This window comes from Erithacus rubecula (genome assembly GCF_903797595.1).
Source record: "Erithacus rubecula genome assembly, chromosome: 9".
Taxonomy (NCBI): domain Eukaryota; kingdom Metazoa; phylum Chordata; class Aves; order Passeriformes; family Muscicapidae; genus Erithacus; species Erithacus rubecula.
The window spans coordinates 3,506,117-3,530,859 of record NC_136660.1 but is presented as its reverse complement, the minus strand read 5'-3'; the positions used below and the strand labels follow the sequence as shown (position 1 = coordinate 3,530,859).

General features: G+C 47.7%; 1 protein-coding gene across 4 annotated transcripts in view; it reads right to left on the bottom strand.

Annotated features, from left to right (window-relative positions):
• The window catches only part of CDH23 (cadherin related 23), a 169,406-nt gene that overhangs the window by 94,842 nt on the left and 49,821 nt on the right, over window positions 1-24,743 (bottom strand). For all 4 annotated transcript variants that reach the window (XM_079312977.1, XM_079312978.1, XM_079312979.1 and 1 more), the window contains exons 7-9: window positions 9,579-9,773; window positions 6,046-6,174; window positions 656-734 (exon numbers count right to left, since the gene is read on the bottom strand). In XM_079312977.1, coding sequence (XP_079169103.1) covers window positions 656-734; window positions 6,046-6,174; window positions 9,579-9,773 — 403 coding nt within the window. The remainder of the gene's footprint in view (window positions 1-655; window positions 735-6,045; window positions 6,175-9,578; window positions 9,774-24,743) is intronic.

Genomic DNA, 24,743 nt, shown 5'->3' with positions numbered 1-24,743 from the left:
ATCCATCATCCATCCATCCATCCATCCATCCATCCATCATTCATCCACCCATCATCCATCCATCATACATCCATCCATAAATCCCTCTGTCCGTCCATTCATCATCCATCCATCATATATCCATCTATCCATCATCCATCCATCATATATCCATCTATCCATCATCCATCCATCCATCCATCCATCCATCAATCCATCATCCATCCATCCATCCATCCATCCATCCATTCATCATCCATCCATCTATCCATCATCCATCCATCCATCCATCCATCCATCCATCCATCCATCCATCCATCAATCCATCATCCATCCATCCATCCATCCATCCATCCATCCATCCATCCATCCATCATCCATCCATCCATCATCCATCCATTCGTCATCCATTCATCATCCTCCATCCATTGTCCATCATCCATCCATCCATCATCCATCCATCATCCATCCATCCTCCATCCATCCTCCATCCATCCATCATCCATCCTTCATCCATCCATCATCCATCCAACCATCCATCATCCATCCCTCCATCCATCCAACCATCCATCATCCCTCCATCATCCATCCATCCCTCCATCATCCATCCATCATCCATCCATCCATCAATCCCTTTCTCCATCCATCCCTCCATCCTCCAGTCCCCCAGACTCACCGGATACGATGGTGTATCCGATTCCCCGTGGCCGTCCCTTGTCCTGGTCGATGGCTGTTATCATCCTCACTGTGGTGCCCTGGGGAGGGACAGGGGACACATGTCACAGCACTGCTGGGGCTCCCAACACCACCTGCACCTCCCACTGTGTGCCAGGTGCTGGGATTGTCATTGAAACCCTCGAGGAGGAAGAGGAGGAGGATGAGGAGGGCTGGACAGAGAACCATAGATTGCCCATAGGCTCTTCTGCAAGTGCCAGCTCACCCACCTCATCCTCAATCCTGTTCCTATAGCCCAGCAGAAAGACCCAAGAGTCCCCCCAAAACTGACAAGAAGAACCTAACAGGGACCCAAAATTCTTGTTCAGCTCTTGAAATAAAAATATCCTGCTCCATAAGTCAACTTCCCCCGCCACAGTGCAGCGAGCCCCTGTGAATACCAACACATGCACATGCCTGTAATTAATGTAGTGTGAAAAAATTTACAACTCAGCTGTTCTTGTTTTCATTGGCTTATTAACAGTGGGGAAAGCAGCAAATTTTTTAATTTTTTTTTTTCCCTCAAAGGAAATGTCAGCAGAGGCGTTTGCATATCTAACAAGGGAGCAGAGCGGGTGCTTGTCCCGAAATCCATCACTTGAAGGCCAAAGGGAAAACTGTGGCAGAAACATCACCGGTGGAAAGCAGGGACTTGCTGTCTGCCCTGGCTCCCAGATCTGTGTCCCTGTGGGCTCAGTGCCATAAAGAAAGCTCCCAGGGCCAGGCAGGCTGCCTGTTCCCTGATCTCTGAGGGCATTTCCATGGACTCCTTAAGTAAATCCATGTTATTAACCGAGAACATTAGCCATAAATCCCAGGTCACTGGCCTCTGAGCAGCGCTCGGCTGGTGAGGCTCAGCAGCCACCCTGAGAGCCTCTAAATTACTGGCAATAACTGTGCTTGCCCGAGAGCACAGAGAGAGGAAAAAACACCATAGGAATGGGGAAGGAGCAGGTGGGAAAGCAGGATAGGGGATGTGGAAAGAAAGGCAGGGCAAAGTGGAGGGGGAAAAAATGGGAGATGCATTTCAATGTGTTCTGTCCCAGCATAGTTTTGCTTAAATTATATCCTGTATATATATATTTAATTGTATTACATACTATAAATTGTACATTTTATGTGTTGTATTATACATTACACTCACATCCAGCAGAATCAAACTCGATGAAATCTTTAATCTCCCATCCCCACGGGACAGATAAGATCCCCCTCCCCTCCCTGGGACAGCTGGAGCTCCCCAGTGGAAGGGGCAGAGGGTGAAGGCACCAGGTCTGTGTGACAGCTCACTGTCACACCGGGTCTGTGTGACACAGAATGGGAATTGTCCCCTGCAGAGGGAAGGCTGGGGAATAGCAATGGGGAACAGCTTTATCTGCAGGAGAGACCCCTCCTGGAGGAGCCAAGGGGGAGGGCTGGAGGGAGAGATAAAGGGATGAGCGTGGATGTGGCAGCAGGGGAAGTTTAGGAGGGGTGGAGGGGGAATCTCACTCGGATATCTCAGCAGAGATGCCCACAGGAAAGGAATTATCCAGACTTTTGATCACAGGGACCACGAGGGACCATACTGATGTTCACCCCCTGCCCTTGGCAGGCCCATGATGGTGATACATGCTGCTGGGTTTTGGTATTTTGGCATTGGGGCACCTTCTGTTTCTCCTTGCAGCCTCCTGTGTTTCTCCTCCTGCTCCACAAGCACCTCCTGGGGATGGGCCACATTCCACCAGTGTCCAGGAAACATCCTGGAGTGCTGCTGGGTTCCCTGCCACCCACCCTTCACATCCCACCTGGTTTCCATCCTTCCCGACAGGTCCTCCACCACTCTTACAATTCCCTTGGGCCATCCCTTCCCGAGCATCCACAGAGCAAACTTGAACATTCCTGGAGAGGTGGCACAATCTGTGGCAAGACCCTGCAGCTCTTAGAAACTCCCCAAATACCCCTGAATTTTCTTTTAAAACAAGTCACACCTCTTCCTCCTGCTGCAGACAGGCTGGTGGGCACAGAGAGAATGGAATAACTCTCCCCTCCCTGGGGGAGGAGGAAGAAGGTTTAGAAAAGTAATAATCTGGGAAAGCCTGTGCTTAAAAAAAGGCAAAGAAAATAAAGAATGGCACATTATCCAAACAAAATCTGAGGGTTTTTTGAAGAGGGGCAGGGGTAAATCAATCCTTTTTTAATAAAACCCTGAGCTTTTAATAAAGTGTTCACACTGATGGGCTCGAAATAATGTAAGAAAGAATTAACTCAGAGCTACTGAGACTCTAGGGCAAAACCAGAGCTGGTTCTACATTATTTCTTCAACTCAAGGAGTTTCTGAGGAGGAGGGGGGGATGGTGCTGAAGAATTAAAACTGTTTTAACCATGTTTGACACATATCTGTACCATTCTACCACTGGTCTTGGGACCATGTGCCAGTGGGGTTGGCCCCTCTCCTGCCTTCCCGTGGCTCCCTGCGGGATGCAGCACAGCCCTCAGCTTGTCTCCTGGAGAGGAGGTTCCTCCTCTTGCACCCACAAAATGCAGCTGCACCAGGCACCAGCTGAGGTGCAGAACCAGGGGCTCATCAGGGGAAATGGCCCCTCTCCTCCAGAGCAGAATCACTTAGGTTGGAAAAGGAGTCACGGAACCATTCAGGTTGGAAAAGGAATCACAAGACCATTCAGGTTGGAAAAGGAGTCACAGAACCATCCAGGTTGGAAAAGGAGTCACAGAACCATTCAGGTTGGAAAAGGAGTCACAGAACCATTCAGGTTGGAAAAGCAATCACAGACCCATCCAGGCTGGAAAAGCCTCCTGAGATCCTCCACTCCAACCATTTCCCCAGCACTGCCAAACCCATCACTAACCCACATCCCCAAAAATGCCTTTTAAATCCCTCCAGGCATGGTGATCCCACTACCACCCTGGCAGCCCATGCAGTGCTTGGACAACCCTTCCTTTCCATGGCATTCAACATCAGCCATCCACTCAGTCTCCCAAAAACACCCAAAAACCCTCTTGAGGATGAAAATCACGCCTTGGAGCTTTGCCACATCTGCAGGGGTGCTTGGGTGCCCTAGGAGAGATGTCTGAGCCGTGCTGGGATGATAAACAACATCAAGAAAGAAGATACAACACCTCCAGGGACAGCAGAGTGCCTCTCCCTGCTGCGTCCTCTTCCTCTGCCCGATAAGAAATTGCTTTCTTCTCAGAGCCACAATAAGCACCTGCCCAAAACGCTGCTCAATTATGCTCCCAGATCCCAGCCTGAGAGAAATGAGAGCTACAACTGCACTCCTCTCCCCTCTCATGCCCCTCCACCTCTTTTTCTTCTTCTCCTCTTACAGGATTAGGGACTTGAAAGGCGAAGCGCTGCCCAGCGTTGCGGCAGGAGGAGGGGGGTGGGTGGGGGGTGAGTGCTTCAGAAAGAAAGAAAAAAAAAAAATCCCATTTCTCACTTCTTAATTCCAGTCAATTCCAGTCAAAGGGCTGATAGAGATCTGTTTGTGGTAATTTGCTGCAGTTTATCCACTCTTTTCACCTTCTATCGGCTCTCCGCCGACGGGCTGGCTGACATGCTGTTACTCGAGTGAGGAAATTAAAATTTGATGCAATAATCCCGAATAAGAAGGATTTTATTAGGTAATGTATACACTTTAGATGAGGTATTCTGGCCTGATACATTGATAGGGGAACACAGACATGCTGTGCACCACAGATAAAAAGAGGGAAGAGAGACAAGAGCAGCGGCTCTGTGGATTTAGGGCTGGGATGAGATGCCTTGAGCACATTTTGACCTGCTGTGTCACATGTCAGGGTAAACATCACCCAAAAATGCACCTCAGCCTCTTTGTTTCATCTGCAAGCTTTGCCTGAGCTGGCCAAGCCCAAACTGGATCATTTTGATAACCATGACATCACTCTAGAGGTGGCTCTGCTCAGGGGTATAGGGCAGAGCTGATGAGAAGATTTAGACAAAAAATGCACAAAATTAATGGCTGGACTTGATGAACTTTGAGGTGTTTCTCAACCAAATGACTCTGTGTTAAACCCCAGGCTTGCCAAAGCAAACCTCATCCTTGCATCCTGGTGGCACCTACTCATCTGGGATACCTCAGTGCCTTTGGAGATCTTGCACGTGGCCAAGAGAAATTAAAATCTCTAAACCTGGTGGGAATTCCTTCCTCCTTTTCCTGCATCACATTGCACAGTGGTTATTTGCAGCTCTGCTGACTGCAAATAGAATATTCCAGGAATAACTGTGGTGCATGTATTGACACAAAGGGATCCTTGACCCTTAATATCTATCATTATTTGGGAGACATTCTCTTTCTCTTCATGGAGGTGATTTTTAATATTTATGGCACTTCCATTCCTCTAATTTCATCTAAAGCTTTTGTCCTCCTAGTTAAGTGTGATCTAATTTGTGGGGTTTTATTTCCCTGCTGCTCACTCAGTCCATACCAGATACTCCTTAATATCAACAAAACTTTTGCCTTGTGAGTAATTCATGAATAAGCTGTGCTTTTTTGGCCACCCCTGGGCCAGCAGACAGATAATATGCTGTGTCCCCATGGATTTTGGGACTCAGCCCTGTTGATCCAGCACTCTGCATGTCAGGGCTTTGCTCCAAAGTGAATAAAAATGCACAAACTGCAGCACAATGGAGCTCCTTCTCCCTCTGAACTGAGCCACCAGGGATTTGGGATCCAAGTTGTGGGATGCACATGTGGTGTGAGTGCTGTGATTTTAAGGCAGGTTTTTCCTTCCACACACAGAAATGCTTCCCTGTGGAGACAGTGATGGGATGCACAGCTGGGGATGCTGCAGGGAAGGGCTGGTGCTGGCATTAAAGCCCTTGGTGAGAGCAGAGCAAACAGCTCCAAAGCCCAAGCTGCCCTCCACACTCCCTGACATCTGTAGGGGAAAAAAACCCCAAAAACAACAAAAAACAAACTCATCCCTGCTGTATTCAGAGACTGGGAGACGTTTTTTTCCACAAACAGCGAGTTTGCTGACAAACCGAATTTCAGAAGAACTAAAATGATTGGATCAATTTGGCAAAACCTGGGGGGAAAAGACTCAAAGTGCTGAAATGGCTGATGATTCTGGCATTTTCAAAACTGCCTCATTTGAGGAACGTTTAGATTTCTTTTTTTTTCCCCTTCAAGTTCTCTACTGGAAATGGCATGCAGATAGAACGTGGGGAGGAGACGGGGTGACACCCTTTGTGGGATTTAAGCAAAAATCCATAAAAAAAATATTTTATTTGGGGTCCATGCTTAGGCTGAATAAGAAAAGGGGCTGAGTGTTTTGGATGTGGCTGGAAATGTGCTGTTTCAGGAGGAAAACCTCAGGAAGCACAGCCCTTACCGGAGGCGAGTTCTCGTAGATGTTGGTGCTATAGGGCAGGTTGATGAAGATGGGGTCCATGTCCTGCACGTCTGTGATGATGATTGCCAGGTTGGCCAGAGTAGACAGAGGCTTGTTTTTATCTTGGTCCTTGAAAAAACAGAAGGGGCAGGGAGGGGGGAGAAAGGATTTGTATCAGAAAAACAGGATTATTCAGCAGCTCTGAGTCTCTTGCAGTTGTAGTTGGGGCAGGATTTCTGAATAGTGGAGGCAATCATCTCTTTTTCAAGCTACCTGCTGGAATTATTGTCCACTGCACCTCCCTCTAAGCTGAAACACAATATGCATTTCATTGCAGCATCAGCCCTTTCAAATGAAGCAAACACCAATTCAGCTTTCATCACATTCGGAATGAAAATGCGGCAGCGCTGTTCAACACCTACTTCAAAATGTAAATTCCTTCCTAATGCAGACACAGTCTAAGGCACCTCTGCATGGCCAGACCCAGGGGTGGGTGCCAGCACCTTGTGGAAGGTGTCCCTGGCCATGGACTAAATGGTCTTTAAGTGTCTCTTCCCACCTGAACCATTCCATGATCCCCTCCCTTTCACTCCATCACACCCCACCAGGACAGAGCCTCGGGCTCTTTTCCAAGCTTCTCCTGCTGCCACTGCTTTTCTTGCTGAAGCCTTGTCCCATAGGTGCTCAAAAATGACCCCAAAATGTCCCCAGCCCTTTGCTAAGGGCAGGAGTAAGGAGAGCACACGGAGGGAAGGGAATCAATGTCTCCTTACCCCCAATCAGGCACTGTGCTGGAAGGTGACCATCAGAGCTCACCACACACTCCTCCAGAGCAGCTCTGAGCACAGGCAAAGACTGATTGCCAGAAGATTAATGTTAATTTAAACTCTATTCAGCAGCTCAGCTTGTACATTATCCTCTTCACCTGCAGGGCTCAGTGTCTGTGGCCTGGGTGGATGCTTATTCTGACTCTACTGTTAGTGCCATCAGGTTAAAGTCCTTTGTTTCTTCACATAATGGTCCTTCCCCTCCCCTTCACCTCTTAAATTTTGTTTAAGGCATCACAGATAGCACATAAAAAGCGAGCATGATTCCAGTTTCCTCACTGGACTCTCCTGTTGTCTTTCCCAGCCTCTTTCTGTGCTTGCTGCCTTCATCCCTGGGATGGAACGAATCCTGCCTTGCCCTTGTGCTCCTCAGCAATCCCTGCAGCCACCCTGAACTCACCATCACCCCATTTCCCACTCTGGACCATGCAAATTGTTCAGCAGGCAGTCAAAATTCTGCATTTGTTCTTCCAGCTCCTGTTGTGCTGGTGGGACTCCCATCTTTCTTTGCCTTGGGGTTTCTCATCACTTTTCTTCTAGGAATTACTAGCACTGACCAAGCTGAGGAGATATTCCCACAGCTGCCATCCAGAGACAAGATTTATGTCCTTGGATTCCCAGAGCTGGAAATCACTGGATTTCCAGTGGATTTCCGGGAGAGTACAAAGCAAGTAAGAGGGTGCCCAGAGCAGCTGTGGCTGCCTCATCCCTGGAAATGTCCAAGGCCAGGCTGGACAGGACTTAGAACAACCTGGGATACTGGAAGGTGTCCCTGCTCAGGGCACAGAGTTGGGATGAACTGGGTGTACAACCCTTTCCAACCCAAACCATTCTGGGATTCTATGAATCCCCCATTTTATATTTGCTGGGACACAGGGCCAGACAGAGTAGGATGGACCAAGCTGACAGCACTGAGGAATTCAAAATCCTGGAAGAAAGCCACATTTCCACCAGGGACTGTGTTTGGTCCCCCATTTTCCAATCTGCTAGACAGTTCAGTAACACATCCCAGGAAAGGGTGTCAGTGACAGACACTGGCAAGGGAGCAACAAACAGAGAGTCCCACTTCCCACCGGAGTATTGAAAATAAAATGAGGTACGCTTCAAAACAAAAAAACCCAGAAAACCAAACAACAGAAAAAACAAGTTTCTGGAGAAAACTCCACTGCCTGGAACATGCAGGGATTGGTCTGAAAGGCTGTGGTGTTTGCCCTGCAGCCCATGAGTGTCCAGGCTCGGCGCTGTGAAGAGCCAAGCGCAGCCCTCTGTGTCCTCCTGACATTTGTGGCTCTGCATCAAGACAATGATCTTGATTAAATCACATGCTCCAAGAGCTCTAGCCAGCTGCCTGGAGGGGGCAGAGAGGGTTTTCCCCCCCTCTCCTGAGTGTGGAGGTGGGCAGATATATTGCAAGGCTGAATCTCTGTTGTGTGTGAGGTGGGGAGGGAGGCAGAGCTCCAGCCTGAGTGCTGCTCCACATTCTCCAGCTCTCTCTGGACAGGATTGAACACCCATTCACATGGGACATGAATTTGCTATGCGGGATGCATGTCCCAGGGGTCCCCTGCCAATGTGATGGCACTGACTGTAAACCCTGGTTTCTCCTCTGCCCACCAAAATTTAACTCTTGGTGTCTGAACTTAATACAGGAGAATCCACTTGTAATAAATCAACTGTACAAAGAATTAATCTGGAGCATTCAATATACCAAAGACATTTTTCACTCAGAGGGTGGTGAGACACTGGCACAGGTTGCCAGGGAAGTTGTGGATGCAGTTCCAATCCTGGAAGTATTCCAGACACAGCTGGATAGGGCTTGGGCCAACCTGGTCTAGTGGAAGGTGTCCCTGCCCCATGGCAGAGGGTTGGAATGGGATGGACTTTAAGGTGCCTGACCCAAACCATTCCACGGTTCTGGGAATGGTCTGTATGCTCTGTACTGGGTTTCACCACCCAGGAGCTGGTCCCCCTCCTGCAAAAGCCCAAAAGGAGATTGTCTTAGGTTGCAATACAGAATGGGACCAAAAGTATGTATTCTATCACCATCTGTTAAAAACCAGCTGAGGAAATCATCTTTATCTTTTCCACAACCCATCCTTCCTCCAGAAGATATCTCCTGTTAATGGGCCATTGAGTCCCACTGCATGACTGATAAAGTTACATAATCACACTGGGAGATGCTCCAGCCAGGGGGAGGAACCAAGAATTTCCTACCTAGATAAAAACTGAGATTTTGGACAGCAAGAATCCTTCTTTCCACTGGATTCCAGAGGAAAGCCAGACCTTTCCACATCATCCCTGGACCTTCAGAGGAAAACTGCACCTTCTCCAGGAGCACTGCTCCAGCTGAACCACATCTGCCACTGCAGGAGGATGCAGCCACCATTGAATGGGACTGCTGCCAACACCCTGACTGACTGATGGGGTGTCAGGTTGGATTCTGACACTGTCAGTGTTTTGGGTTTGTTTTTTGTAATACTATATTTCTATTTTAACTTTCCTAGCAAATAACTGTTATTCCTATTCCCATATTTTTGCCTGAGAGCCCCTTAATTTCAAAATCCCAACAATTTGGAGGGAGGTGGCTTACATCCTCCATTCCAAAGACAAGCTTCTGCCTTTCTCAACACACACCCATCCTCCAAACCAGGACATTTTCCAGAGCAGAGCAATAAAACAAACACCTGCAGGAAGGGTGACACTCACCGTGGCATTCACCTGGAGCTGGTAGGCCTGAGTGACTTCGTAGTCCAGCTCCCTGGTCACTGTCACGATGCCACGGCCGCTGTCGATGGCAAAGAAGCTGGAAGGGGGCTGGAAGGAGTACAGCACGCTGCCTCCTGCCCCCTGGTCCGGGTCTGTGGCGTTCACAATGAAAATTGGGGTGCCCACGGGGGTGTTCTGGGGATAAAAAAGGGATATTGGTTACACCGTGCACTGTTCTCACATCAAACCTGCACCAGGAGTGATTTCCAGGGACACAGCACCTTCAGTCCTGTATTTCCACAGCATTTACAACTTACACAGCTGTGTTATTTATTACAGTACTGCAGGGCCTACAATAGTTGTTACACACTTATAATAACAGTTATACAGCTGTGGTCAAGATGGCACTCTGTCACAAACCCTTATTTTTCCCAACTTTCCAGAAAAATTGCTCTCTTTGCTTACACTTGTTTTTTGTTTTCTTTTTTTTCCCAAAGGCGTTTTTATTTTTGACACTGGCTCCCCCAGTGTTCTCACCACAAAGTATCAAATATAGGGGAGCTTCAAAAAAATAAGGGGAAATATAATAAATAAATAAATAAATAAATAAAAGGATTAAATGCAACAGGGAAATTCACACAAAAGTCAAAGTTGTAGTTTCCACAGCAACTCCAACCTGGCCCGAGGAACACAGGCATGAGCAGCTCCATCGTCATAAATCTGGAACTAATCTACATGCATAAAATATGCAGCTGAGTGCACAAAATCAGCAATGGCAAGTGCAGTTTGGCACTTCTTATTGTTTAACTTCGCAGCGGGGAGAACAATTATCCATTTTTGGTGGAACAGCTGCATGTTCCTATGCAAATCTTAAAATGCGTATTCTTGTCTCTCCCCGAAGGCACGAGCACAGACTGCCAGTGAAAAAGGCTCCAGGTACACCTTGGGCATGTCCCTCTGCCTGTGACAACACCAAAAGGGTTGGCAAGGAGGTAAACCTCAAAAGGGAGACAGCAGAGGTCAGAAATGAGACCTGACAGAGGCTGGTTATGGGATAATATGGATCATTCCTGAAAACCTCTCCCCAAGTCTCCTCTGTGTTTTATTGTTAACTCCTTCCCTATTAAATTATTCGCCCTCAGTTTATAGAGTATCCTGAAGGGCTGAGAGGATGGGAAGGAGGTTTGAGGAGGGACACTGCTTCCCAGAAAATCCCTGGCCAAAGCTGTGAAACAAACTGAGCCATTTTCAGGGTTTTTGGGAACCACAGGGCTTGCAGTAAACCAAAGGCTGTCCCAAGCAGCACCTCCTCTAGTAGAAAATACAGGAAAACAGAGCTCCACTCTGGGAATCTTATTTAACCAGCTTAACACTGGCACAAGCAAAGAACCAAAGAATCAAAATTTTCCTAGTTAGGGCTGAGTCCAGCAGAAATTTGCCCTCGAGGCAGGTGGCAGGATTTGGTACAACAGAGCTGGGCCACTCTGCAGCTCCCACTGATGAATCCAGGACACTCACCCCACACACATCCCTTTGTGGCACTGCAGGGACACCAACACCCAAGCTCACCTCGGGCTCCAGCAAAATTCCACTTCCCTTACATCAGCATCAGTTCTGCCAGGGTGTGAGAGGTTGCAGCTCCCACTTAGATTTTTCCATTTCCTTCCATTTTTTTTTTTTTTTTTTTCCCTTCTCTAAATCAGGCTGCTCCAGAAAGCCTCGCAGGGCACGGCCTGAGGATTATTTTTTAAAGCTCTTTCCAGTTTTTTGGTGATCAGCAGTCACAAAAGCATAACAGATATAGCTGGAAGGGACCACCTTACTCCACATGCTCCAACAACTCCACTGCCTTCCCAAAAAGTGACCAGTGCCACCACACAGAGCATCACAAATTAACCATTCACAGGGAGAGGCAGGGCAGGAGCAGATTCAGGCTTGCACAGAAGGGTCTGGGCTACATTGCCCTGGGAATAATAATATTCATAAGGATAAAGCTGGCCTTGGTGAACACGTTTTCCTCTCCTTTTTAAGTGCCCCTAGCCACTGCTTTTAACATGCAAATCCTCTCTGGTCACCCGTGATTACGGGGCTGCTCTCGGCTGGCTGCGAGAGAGCAGAGCTTGATTTCCCCAGCATTGTCTCCACACAATAGCCCCAAAGCAGGCTTTGAAAAGAGTCCATCTCCTTGTCCTTCCAGAGGAGAAGCTGCCTGGAGGGGACCCGGAGGTCACCAGCTTTGGTGTGTCAGCTCCAGACCCTGCAGACACCACCGGGTGACTTTATCCTTGTTTTACAGCTTTGCTCACCAGCTCCCTTCCTTGGCCAGGACAGCAAGGGATCAGTTCTGGACAAAGATCTGGCACTGGGAATCAGTCATGGACATCAACAGCAAAACATCTGAGGGGCTGTGAGGGACCCCAGGGTGTGGGCACACCAGCCAAGCACAGCCAAGTGAATTTAGGAGGGAAATGGATGCAAGAGAGAAATCACAGGTACTGCCCAAAATGCACAGGACACATGGGAATATTTCACCACCAAGCACATGCCCTTATTTCCAATAGCTCACAGTGGAGAGGATGCAGACCCATAAGGAGCACACTGGGTAAAGCATCTTTTTTATCACAGCTCAAATTCAAGCAAAAAAAAAAGAAATTCCCCCAAACCAGCAAAACCAGCTGTAGGGTGCAGACATCCCACATCAACAGTCCTCCAGGGAAAATGGCCTCATCAATGCCCAGGCAGGCACAGTCAAGACACAGTGGAATTTCAGGCCATCTGCCTTAAAAAGCATTAAAAGTATGTCTTTAAAATCCTCTTGCCATTTCTGGGTCAAACAGGCTGGAGATATTCCTCAGCAGGAAGCGGATGTCTTTATTTCTCAGAAGCTGTGGCCCATCATCTAAACAATGAAGCAAAACATCTGGATAAACAGAAGAGCCTGGGGCTGATGTTTGATGGTAAATACCGAGCATAGGACACAAACCAGGGAGATGCCTTTGGAAAGCCCCAAATAGTTCTGCTTTTCCAGCATTTTGTTCATTTATAGGACTCCTCTGCATATCCTTCATGGCTTTTCTTCATTAACACAGACTAATTGTGGTTGTGCTTATCTCACCAACAGGCAAAAATAACAAAATCTATCATTTCTTTTGTCCAGGCAGACAACAGCCCACAGGTGCTCGTGGTAAGCAGGTGAGCTTCCTACAGGAGTGGCCAAATTCTGTCATTTTTTAAAGCTCTCAGCTCTCTGCAGGCTTCATTCACTACAGGGAAAAAAGAACTGGTGACAAAACTGTGTCATGTCATTAAATCTTTGTTACGATGCCAGCAGATGTGAGATTAAAAATAAACATGCAGACAGATGCTGCCTGTTGGGGGGGAGGTGGAGGAGGGCAAACAGGAGTGGGACCTGCTCCTGACCTGACTCCTGCACCCCATCCTTCACCTGGCAGCTCAGCAGGAGCAGCTCCAGCATCCAGAGAAGCTCCAGGAATTAAAGAGCTCTGGGGTGCTTAGTGGTGATGCTTTGTGCCTCACTTATTTTGCAATAAATGAGTAAGAAAAGTTTAAGCTGCTTAAAAAAAAATGTAATGGAAGAAGAAGCACTGTTATGCAGGAGCCCATAACTGCTAATCATAAGGAGACTGCTCTGTCCCAGTCCTCCCAGAGAGCTGTGTTTCCATCCCAAAGCTGTGGTGGGATGGCCCAAGTGCAGCCTACCACAACAAACAGCTGCCCTGGGGTGGCTGTCACCTCCCATGTGGCCTCAGCACCAGCCACCAGACACAGATGTGCCCTGGTAACCCTGACAGCTGGGACACCAGAGCCCCTCTGCAAAGGGGCAAATAAGGCTGAAGAACAGGTTACCAAAAAGGAACTTTTTAAAGCATTTACACTTGCTGTCTGTCTGTGTGTCTCTGAGCTGCCAGCTGGGTTTAAACCACGACAACATCCTAACAAGAGGACTGAGCACCAGAAATTAATATTTAGATTTTTTTGGGGCTCATCCCTCCACGCCAGCCTCTCCTCTCTGGTAGCTGGCCATGTAGAGGACCTCCATCTGACCTCCCAGGGCAAAGTCACCCGGCAGAAGCTGGTGGGGGTGATTAGGATGCTGGTGCATGCTGTAGCCATGCAGATAATGTGGACAAACGGCAGGCAATCTGGCCCAGCAGCTGTCGGAAGGTCGGGGAGATGAGGCGACACAAACGGACTGGGGGGCTCACAGCCACGAGCAGCAGGCAGCTCTGGTCTCCACAGCCCTGCCTGCCCCACTCCTGCTGCCCCACCAGGATGCTTAGGTCGACCTATAGCTCCTAAATAATTCCCTGCTGCTGTTCCTGGCTGCTCTTTTCCCTCTGCAGTGGGGCGGACGGATGGAGCTTTGCACTCTGCTGACAGCCTGAGCTCAGACATCCCTGGGCTCCAGGCAAATCCTGCCCATCCCCAATCACTATGGGCAGCAAGGAGGGCTCAGTGCTCCTTGCCTTGAAGGCAGGGCATCTCAGGGTGCAGCAGAACAGAGCTGACATGGATTACAAGAATGCTCCCAACACAGCTGGGACCCTGTCTCTCTCATCCCAAGCTGCTTTAAGTCACCTATTCTGCCCAGGTCTCATTTCTGCAGGAAATAACTGCAGAAGCAGTCACAGCGAGTGCCAGCCCTGCTGAGGGAAAAAACCAGCCCCATGTTTTGGTTCCTGTCCCCATGCTCCATCCTGGAGCAATCCATCTGCCAGAGTGAGTCCCTCACTTGCGTGCCAGCTCTGAACCCTCAGATGTGCGCAGACTTCCAATTCCCCTGTTCCTAATTGCACTTTTAATTACATTTATTAATTGCATTACTGCTCGTCCGAGCCAGGCAATTTCCAATTTCTAAGTTTGATTTTAAAACCTGATAGTTTTCCTTTTTACAATTTTTTTTTTTTGGGTGGAAATCCACCCCACCTTTCAATCAGCTCTCATTAATATGTACCTCCTGTTGCTATCTCTATTAAGTGACCTCCCTCATTATCGGGTGACACTGGCAAACGGCCACCACAGAGCTATAATTCAATTGAGGGGCTTTTGAAAACACCATAAACACAGCTGGAATGGATGCTTTGTGGGAGCTGGAGAGGAATTAGCTGCTGGATAACCACACTTGGAGCCGAGTGCGCTCATTCATGGCAGACACAACCCAAGGCTGGAGGAAGGGACATCACAACCACCCAGCCCACAGGGGACCTTGAAGTGCTGGCAAGGCACTCAGCAGGCAGAGAACAAACAGCCTCGTGGAGCAGAAGATTCTCTGGTGTCCTGTGGGATAAACCTGTGTCCTAGGTTACAATGCAAAGATGTGCCCAAAGTTTGTATTCTGTCACCATCTGCTGAAACCAGGTGGAGCAGTGATCCTTGTCTCTGTGGGACATATCCTCTGCTAATGGGTCAGCTATTAAAAACCAGATGGGGCAATGCTCTTTATCTTTTCCACAACCCATTTCTCCTCCAGGGGATATCTCCTGTTAATGGGCCATTGAGTCCCACTGCATGACTGATAAAATTACATCATCCCACTGGGAGATGCTCCAGCCAGGGAGAGGAACCAAACATTTCCTACCTAGATAAAAGATGAGATTTGGAACACCAGAGCAGCCCTTACCCACTGATTTTCAGAGAACAAGAGCTACCAGACCTTTCTCTAGGATCACTACTTCAACAAGATCACTTCATCTGGACTGCTACCACCACCCCAAATAGTCAGGTTGTATTCTGACTCTCAGTGGTTTTTCTTTTGTCCTATTGCATATATTTTTTATTTTTCTCTTTTTTCCTATTAAATTGTACTTCTGACTTGGAGTCTCTCACCAGTTTTGCTTTCAAACCATTATGACCTGCTTGCTTCTTCCTGCCCAGAGATCCCACATTGCCCACCAAAACCCTGCCAGCACTGTGGCTGAACCATGGCACAGCACCCACAAGAGCTGGGAGAGGAATCATGGGATCCTAAAATGGTTTGTGGATGGGTAGGGAAGGACCTTAAAGATCACTGCTGGGAAGCCAGCAGCTTCCCACTGCTCTGGGAGGGGGCAGGAGAAAAGGGTGGTGATGCAACCACCACTCTACTAACTCAGCACCCACAGCCAAATTTCATCACAAAAGCCACATTTCTCTCCCATTCTGCATCTTCAAGGAGCAGGCAGGGCCAGGGCAAGGGCTGAGAGGCAGTCTGTGCTTCCCTCCTCAGCTGCTGGTAGGTCAGCCCCAGTTCTGGAGACAGCAGATGGAAGCCAAGATGGTGTAAGGAGACATTTGAAAGTCAGACACGAGTGCCAAGAATGTGAAAACCTGCCAGTCAGAGCCCCTGGCTTCAGCAGCACGGTGTCTCTCCTACTGGTGTGATTTTTCTGCTGGAAAAGGGCGTTTGGAGCATCCTCCCAGGGCAGATGGCCCAGCATCCCTTTGGCTCTCACCTTCCTGGAGGTGGTGGGCATGGATCAGGTGGATCCATGTGGCCACAGTCAAGGTCTGCCTTCCTGCAGTGGCTGCTTTTGTTTAGGGAAGCAATGGCAGGGAGATTACACAATCCAGGGGGGTTTTCCATCGTCCCTTCTTTCAACATCAAAATTCAGTAGAAAAGTAAAAACCATTTTCCAATTCCTGCTTGAGGGCTATGCCATAAACTGGACAGATCCTGTTTGTTAATATATATATATATATATATATTTTTTTTTTTTTTTTTTTTTCACTCACCACTGACTTTCACTTTCTGGCACCCCATGGCAGCCCACTGGGCGATGCTGTGGATGGCAAATGACTCCCATTAAGGCAGAGCATTCACACAATGCATTACAAATGAAACCCTAATGACAGGACACCAGCAGCACCGCTCCCACTCGATATTAATTGGGTGCCACTTCCTCTTAATGGTACATTAATTAATGTGGGATATCAACAGAAGTCCACGACACCCCCATTAATACAAATGGATTCATTATCATCGGTGTTGCCACTAGAAATGACAAATAAATCTGGAACAGTGGGACACTTCAAATAATAGCCACGAATCATTAGGTATTGTCTTAATTTACACAACATACTGAAAATATATACATGAAATCTATGGATGCTGATCTTGCCACCTGCCCCTCTCCATGCTCCTTCCTGCCTCTCAAGCTGTCCTGAGCCACCTTGCAGGGCCACCAAGCTGCTCAAGGCTTGCTTCATCACTTCACTGCCTTCTTGCTATCTCCTCTCATCCAAGCACTTCTCACTGTTCCCTTCCCTTGGATCTTCAAAAGACCCTCTGGTTCAGCACATGTAATCCTGGAAAGAGGATCACATTCCCTTCCTCCATCTCTCACACTCCCATTTTAGCCAGGCACAAAGAAACCTGCCTGCTGAAACCCTGAAGCCTGGAAGTTTTGAACTTTCTGTGCTTTTTGACACTGACCCCCAAAAGAACACTGCTTTGTACTTGAGGCCTTGGAGAAGACTCCCAAATTTGAGTGACAGAGCTAGAATCACAGGTGTGTAGTTAGAATAGAAGTGTGTAATTTCACATGGTGAAAGGCTTTGAATTTGAGGTTTTAAAATAGAGTAATAGGTATGGGACAAGATGGAGGTTCTTGGGCAGTGGCTCTTCTTCCTTCTTGTTCCTTCTTCTTCATGATTTCAGGTAGTAGCTTTTGGTTAAATAGAAAATCCCACAGTACAGGTCACAGGTGTTTATTGGGCCAAAAGTATAAATAATACAGATGTCAGTTTTAATTGAATAGTCTGCCTTTAAAAGACCTTGTAACTAGCTAAATTCACCTCCATTTTCTTGCTTTTAACTTGTTAGCTAAAAGTGCTGAAGAACTCTCTGTACTATAGATAAGAAAGAATAAACAACCAAGTCCAAACAAGAAAATCCGTCTCTCAAGTTTCAATTCTGATTCTGACTAAAAACCAAAATGAATAAATAAATAAAAGCCAGTCACTAATATGCCACTAATAAAATAGTGCTACTATCATCTGCTGGCTTTTCTCCCTTGTTTGTTTATTTTACTAATTATTTATCTGCTATTCTGGTAGAGAAGCTAAAAACACCTTTCCCAGGGGAGGAGTGAGTAACCTCAGAAAACCAAGGAAACCCCCCACACACACCCCTTTGAAATCTGGGATTTGTAAATCCCAAAGATCCATCAAGAAGAAACTCCTGGAAAAGCCTCTGCAGCAGGCTGAGAGCAGGTACCACCCTCAAGAGCAGCGAACACAAAATCCATACAGCCGTGCTGATTCAAAAAAATCCTTCCCTGTCTTCCCCTGGATGGCTTCATTACCAGAGGAAGGATCAATATGGGTTCACCTGGGGTCTCCTCATCAGGTTTTGCTGGTGCTGAGGCAGCAAACTCTGTCAGGAAAAATTCCTGCTGGAGCCACGGCATGGGCATCACTCTCCCATGGGAGGTAACACCCCAATTCCCTGTCTCCCACTGCCTGACAGTGCAGAGAGAGCCTGAGACAGTGGGAAGAGCAGGGAACAGCCTTTTAAAATACAATATATGGAGGGTGACTCAGAAACTGCAGGAAAAGCCAGGCAGGAGCTATGCTGAGAAGCTGGACACATAATAAAGACAAGGAAGGCAGCAATACAAGGGAGGATTTTTTTCCCCAAATGGGGAGGAAAAAAGCATAATGCTCATCTTTAAAATGAAAGAGGAGAGGTTTAGATTAGATGTGAGAAAGAGATTATTTACTAGAGGGTGGGCAGGCCCTGGCACAGAGAAGCTGTGGATGCTCCTGGATCCCTGAAAATGTCCAAGGACATGTTGGACATCACTTGAAGCACCCTGGGACAGTGAAACGTGTCCCTGCCCTGGTTTGGGGAAAGATGGCAGCAAAAACTTTTAAAAAACACTTTTTTTCTGCAATTGCAGGTATCTGCGTAAAGTCTCATAACCTCAGTGTTGAGGCAAACAATTTTTCCCTCTATTTCCTCCCTGTTTGGCCAAAGGAACCAACCTTTACAATGCAGCCCAAATAACTGGCCAAGCACACTGGGAAGTCACACCAGAAGAAGGGACAAAGCAATCTGTTGGTGACACCACTTGTGTCAAGCAGATTTTAAAAAATACCTTAAGTGGTTTTCAAATAGATCTTGTGTTTTGTTATAAAAACACTCGGCTGGGGTGTTGGGGTTTGTTTTAAAGGGGCCCCAGTCAGTCTCTGAGGAACATCACAAGAACCAAGGCAATGGGGTCCCAAAAGCTCACCACAGGGATAATACAGCAGGAAAAGGCACATTCCAGCTTGGGACATCTGCATTAAAGAGCAGCAGCAAGGTGGGGAAGGAGAAAACAAAGGAGAAAGAAAAAACCTGCACTTTTGTCCTTTTCTAGAAACAGAGGGATGACTCCCTCCTTCCCCCTCTCAGTTCATTTCACCTTGCAAGCAGCAGAGGAGATCCCAAGGAATTAACATGGCATTACCTGAGTGGGAGGAAAAAAACCCCAAACCCAGACAGACCCAAACCCACACAACCCTGGCAAAACCTTCCTGGCTGAAACCGTTCCCTTGGGGGCACCTTCAGTCCCAGGCTTTTATTTCCAGCTGACATCCCCCCACCAGGCTCAGACCAAGCCTTATCACCTGTGGCTGAGCAGCAGGAGAGAGTCAGGATCGTTTGCCAGGGCAGGGAAAAACTAACCCTGCATCCCCCCCTGCCACTGCTCCTGCTTCCCTTCCCCTGCTGATTGGAGCAGCTCATCCTTCTGCTGATTGCAGCTGATGGTCCTGGCTGGGTTTTGCCCTTCCAGACCAGACCCTCAATTATCAATGGTCTGTTTTTTATAAAAGGTTTGGGGGTTTGACTGTATTTCTCCCCCCAGTTGAGCTAGAGAGTTTATTTTTTTTACTTATGCTCTTTCTGCCCTGTCTGGATGTGCTGATGGATTTTGGGGCTTGCCAGAATCCAGCAAAACCAGGCTCACAGGGTAGTATTAACTTCTAACCCTCGTGTAAAAATAGCTGCAATAAAGCAGAGTGAATAATATCAGCTTCACCTAATGTAACTTTGATTAAAAAGTGCTGCCCTCTTCATCACTCCTGGGTGGTAACTCCAGAGAAATGTCCTTCCCCAGGGATGGAAAGCCAGCAAGGTCTGGGGAGAGAGCAGCCTGTACACCACAGGGCTGCTGCTGAGCCTCACAGGGAAGGCGGAGGGGCCAAACTCAGGGGAAAAGCCAACAAAACAGAGGAAAAAAAATGCAGAATCCTGCCCATCTGGGTAGCAAGGAACACCCTTCCAACTAAACCCCATCTGCAGGACCAAACCACCAAGGTCCACAGCACAGAAGCCTCATCCCTTCCCTTCTCTCAGATGCAGAAAACTCCCACATATTTAATTATTCTCCCCTTCACTCCTGGTGCCTGCAGACTGTGTCAGGAGCAGTTTTGTTCCAGCGTGCAGGAGGAGGCAGGTTTTAATTTCACGCCATGCACCAGGCGCTGCAATTTTGGACACTGTTTGTTATCTGACTTCTGGCCCTATCTCTGGTCCTGGTGCTCCTCAGGCAGCCATGGCCAGTTGGATTTTTAATTTATTCTCTGCTAGGATGGGGATTCTGCACAAGTGAGAGCCCTCACTCACAGCCCAGGCATGCTGGTTTAATCACAAAATGCCTTTGGGTTTGGAGGTGCCAAGGTGGGTGCCACTCCTGTGCCACAGCAGAGAGGGCTGGAGGAAACCCCACTGCTGCAAATCAACTTTTGTTCACCCAAAAAGTGGGGAAAAAAAAAAAGTCACCTGAAAGGGGATTAAAATGAAACACCTCCTCAGATGGGTGAAAAGTTCAAATCAAAGGATGATCTCCTGGAGAGTGAGAGGAGTCCCAGAATGGTTTGGGTTGGAAAGGACCTTAAAGATCATCTAATTCCAAGCCCCTGCCATGGGTAGGGACACTTCCACTATCCCAGGTTGCTCCAAGCCCGTCCAACCAGGCCTTGGACACTTTCAGAGATGGGGCAGCCACAGCTCCTCTGGGCATTCTGTGCTAGGGCCTCCCCATCGTCACAGGAAAGAATTTTTTCCTAATATCCCATCCCATCTAACCCTGCCCTATGGCAACGGGAAGCCATTCCCCCTTGCCCCTACCAAAAGCCCCTCCAGGTAGTGGAAGGAGCCCATTCCTCAGCAGAGGAATGAGGATGATTTGGAAAACAGCTGCCCTCGCCTCTTGTGTTGGGTTGCAGTAAAGGATGTGACCAGCAATGTGTATTCTGTCCCCATCTGTTGAAGCTGGGTGGAGCAGGGATCGCCTGGCACATATCCTCTGCTAATGGGCCATCTTTAAACCAGCTGGGACAATCATCTTTATCTTTCCACAACCCATCCTCCCTCCAGGAGATATCATCTGCTGCTGGGACATTGAGTCCCACTGCATGACTGATAAAATTACATCATCCCACTGGGAGATGCTCCAGCCAGGGAAGGAGCCAAGCCTTTCCTACCTAGAGAAAAACTGAGATTTTGGACAGCAAGTTATCCATCTTTCCACTGGATTCCAGAGGAAAGCCAGACCTTTCCACATCATCCCTAGACCTTCAGAGGAAAACTGCACCTTCTCCAGGAGCACTGCTCCAGCTGAACCACATCTGCCACTGCAGGAGGATGCAGCCACCATTGAATGGGACTGCTGCCAACACCCTGACTGACTGATGGGGTGTCAGCTTGGATTCTGACTCAGAGTTTTGGGATTGTTCTTTGTAATACTGCATTTCTGTTTTAATTTTCCTAATAAAGAACTGTTATTCCTAATTCCCCTATGCTTGCCTGAGAGCCCCTTAATTTCAAAATTATAATAATTTGGAGGGAGGGGGTTTACATTCTCCATTTCAAAGAGAAATTTCTGCCTTTATTGGCAGACACCTGTCCTTCAAAGCTCTTCAGGCTGATCCTTTGCCAAGGTGAAGAATTCCCTACGTTTTTTGTCACAAGCAAAAAAGCAAGGCATGAAGTCACGTTTTCAGGCTGGCAAGCCACAGCATCCCTCTTGTGCTGAATGTTCATAAACCACTCCCAAAACCGGCTGAGCACCTTTGAGACAATCACACCACAAGGAAACTCTGCCCAAAGCTTTTGTTGAGTGAACCTTGTTCCCCAACCCCAACCCCAACTCCATCCCCAACCCCACCTTTCTTCCAGGGTGGTTTGTCAATACAGAGTTCAGACCTGAACTCAGGGAAGGATTGGGGATGAAAGGAATCAGGAGCAGGTAATTGCTGCGTGAAAATGACAGCGCAGCGATTTCCACGGAGTGTGGAATACCAAGAGGCAGCCAGCAGCTGCTGAATCAATACCTCCCAAGAGGAGGGATTATTAGGGGGAGAAAGGGGCTTGAAAGATCCATAAGTGCCTGAGGAGTGACTATTTCCAAACCACTGCTGGCTGAATGAGAATTGCCTTGGGAAGGATCCCTGGGTGTACCTTCATCCTGGGGATGCTCTGGCTGGAATGGCAAAGTCTGGCAGAAAAACACGGCTGTGCCATCATCCCCCACCTTCCTGAGGCCCTTTTCTTGCACAAGGGAGCTCTCCTCTTCCCTTGGTGCCCCCTGGAAGGTGCCAGGTAACATCCCAAGAGGGATTTTGGGGAAAGGCATTTTGTCCTCTGCATTTCCTTTGGAGAGGCAGCAAGAAGAAGCCGCAGGAGAAAAACGTGAGGTTGCAATTCTTTTTACCCAAAGCACCTCTGCAGTCATTAACAAGCCACATCTGTCAGCTCCCTGCAGTCATGTTCCACCAGCATTTTAAATCCCCATTTCCCTGCTTTGCTCAATCCCTCCACTTCAGGCACACAAAGTCCATCCTACAGAACCATCAGCATCCCCCCAAAATGATGAGTGCATTGTTTCACACCTCTCCACAAAGCCATGGGAAGGCTTCAGGATCTCCTCCAGTGACAGTGACTCCAGTTCTGAGCCCCAGGAGAGCTGGTTACCCACAGCATCCATCCTGCTCCCCAGGGAAGAGCATCCCAGCAGCCAAGACAACAGCACAGGACAGCAACATCCCTCTGCTTCTCCCTGATCCATCAACCAGACCATCCTCAGGCTCAGCCTCCTGGAAAACACAGACTCAGGCAGCTCCAGATGAAGATTTGCCCTCTGGACACAGACAGGGAGCTCATTTTAAACAAGGATGCCTCTGGGCATTCCAGCTTTGTACGGGTTTCACACACCTAGCAGCTCTCCCTGCCAAGAGCAGGCTGCTGAAAATGAGCTTGGAAGCTGCTTGGGGGGAAATTCATGTTCAGCTCAGTGCTAAGCATGTTTAAATACAAAAGTTCCTCCTGGATGAGAGGAGCCAGGAGACCAAGGAGTCTCATTTTCCCAGGGGAGAACCAATTGCTCACAGCATATCTGGGTGGGAAAAAGGAGTAAAAAGCAGAAGAGCTCTCTTCTCCCTGCAGCCTGTGCACAGTTATTTATTTATTTAAGCTCTTTTTTTTTTTTTTTTTTTTTTTTAAAGGTGAAAACATAAATAGGATTTTCTTTTAGGAGGAGAGTGAAGCACAAGCAAGGAGGAACCTTAAAGAGCAATTTTTGAAATGTCAGCAGGCAAGAGTTTGCCCAAGGACAGCTGAGATGTGCCATTTGTTTTTCAAAGAGAGGTAAAAAGATGTCACATGCCTCAGTTTGCACCCTTCAGGTCCTCAGGTGGATTCTACAGCAGGAAAAGAGAAAGGCACAAGAACAAAAAAAAATGCTCTACAAAATCCCTCATCCAGAGGAATTCCTTCTATTGATATTTATTTTATATCAAGTGTAAGAAGAAGGAAAAAACTTTTCTGTTTAATTGGAGGAGTAATTTGCCAGCACTTAGCTTGGGCCAGGGAAGGAGGGCCAAAAATTAAGGAGTCATTACCACCTGGCTCAGCACCAGCAGTGCCACCCAAAAAACTGGGTTTTTGTCACCAAAACCCAATGCCTGGATCAGAGGGAGGGAATAAACATCCAGCAGCAACAAATGTGGGATAATTTGGGCACTGCCAACCCCCAGGGTGTCCCATCCACACATGCAGTGAACCCCTCCTGGTGTGGTGACTCCAGCACTGCCCTGGGCAGCCCATTCCAGAACCTGACAACCTTCCCAGTGAAGGATTTCATCCTAATATCCGATCTAGGCACCCACTGGAGCAAAACACCAGAGTCAAAGAAAAATTCACCTGGCTGAGTGCAACCCAGGAGCTGCAGCCCAAAGTGCACAGCCAGATATAAATAAAAGCTTAAAAAGAGCACTTTTGATATCTGGGTGCAGCTCCTGTCTCAACATTCCCAGTTCAAGACTTAGCAGGGAATTTAAACAAAAGCACCTTGTTGAAGCAGTGATAAGGAGGAGGATTTTTTGGGGGAGAGGGAGAAGAAAATGCCTGTTAATCACCCATTGCAACCAACCACAAGGTGCCCACCCCAAGCTCCACCCTATTAAAAACCCCATTTAAATGCAAAGCAAAAATAAAGATAAAAAAAATTAAAACACAGCATGCAAAAATGATGTTTCAAGAGCACATCTCCTTCAAAACAGCTGCACCCAGCAAACATTCAGTGGGCCAAGAGTGGGATGCTGCTCCTCTCCCCATCCATCAGGCTCAGTGAAGGATTTGCTGTGTGGGTTTTGTTTTGTTTATTACTTCTAATGACTTTCTCATTATCATTTCGCTGTGAAACATAAACGATGGTTATGGGAGAAATCATATTATTTGGATGGCTTTATTAAATTAGAGAGCAAATCTGTGTGTATTTCTGGCTCAGGATAAATGTTTGAACTTTGAGAGGCCAAAATTCATTTTCAGACAAAGCCATTTTCGGGAGCTTTGGAATCTGTGGTTAAATTTGCCCTCAGCTGCAAGGGAGATGTATGGGGGTATTTCTCAATTTAATCCCTCCTAGAGATTTAACCAAATCACCAACCCAAAACCCTGCTTCTACTTCTGCCTGTGAGAAACTTGAGACTTGTGGAACATAATGGAAAGATAAAGGGAAAGCAGAACTGGAAAGAAATACAATAAAATAATGAAATCATCCTGTCTCCATGTGCCCATTCCCCTAGTTCTCACAGGGGGGACTTCAACCAGCTCACAAATTTTCTGCGAACAAAATCACTGGTGACAGTGGAAAACGAGAGAATGTGACACAGGCACAC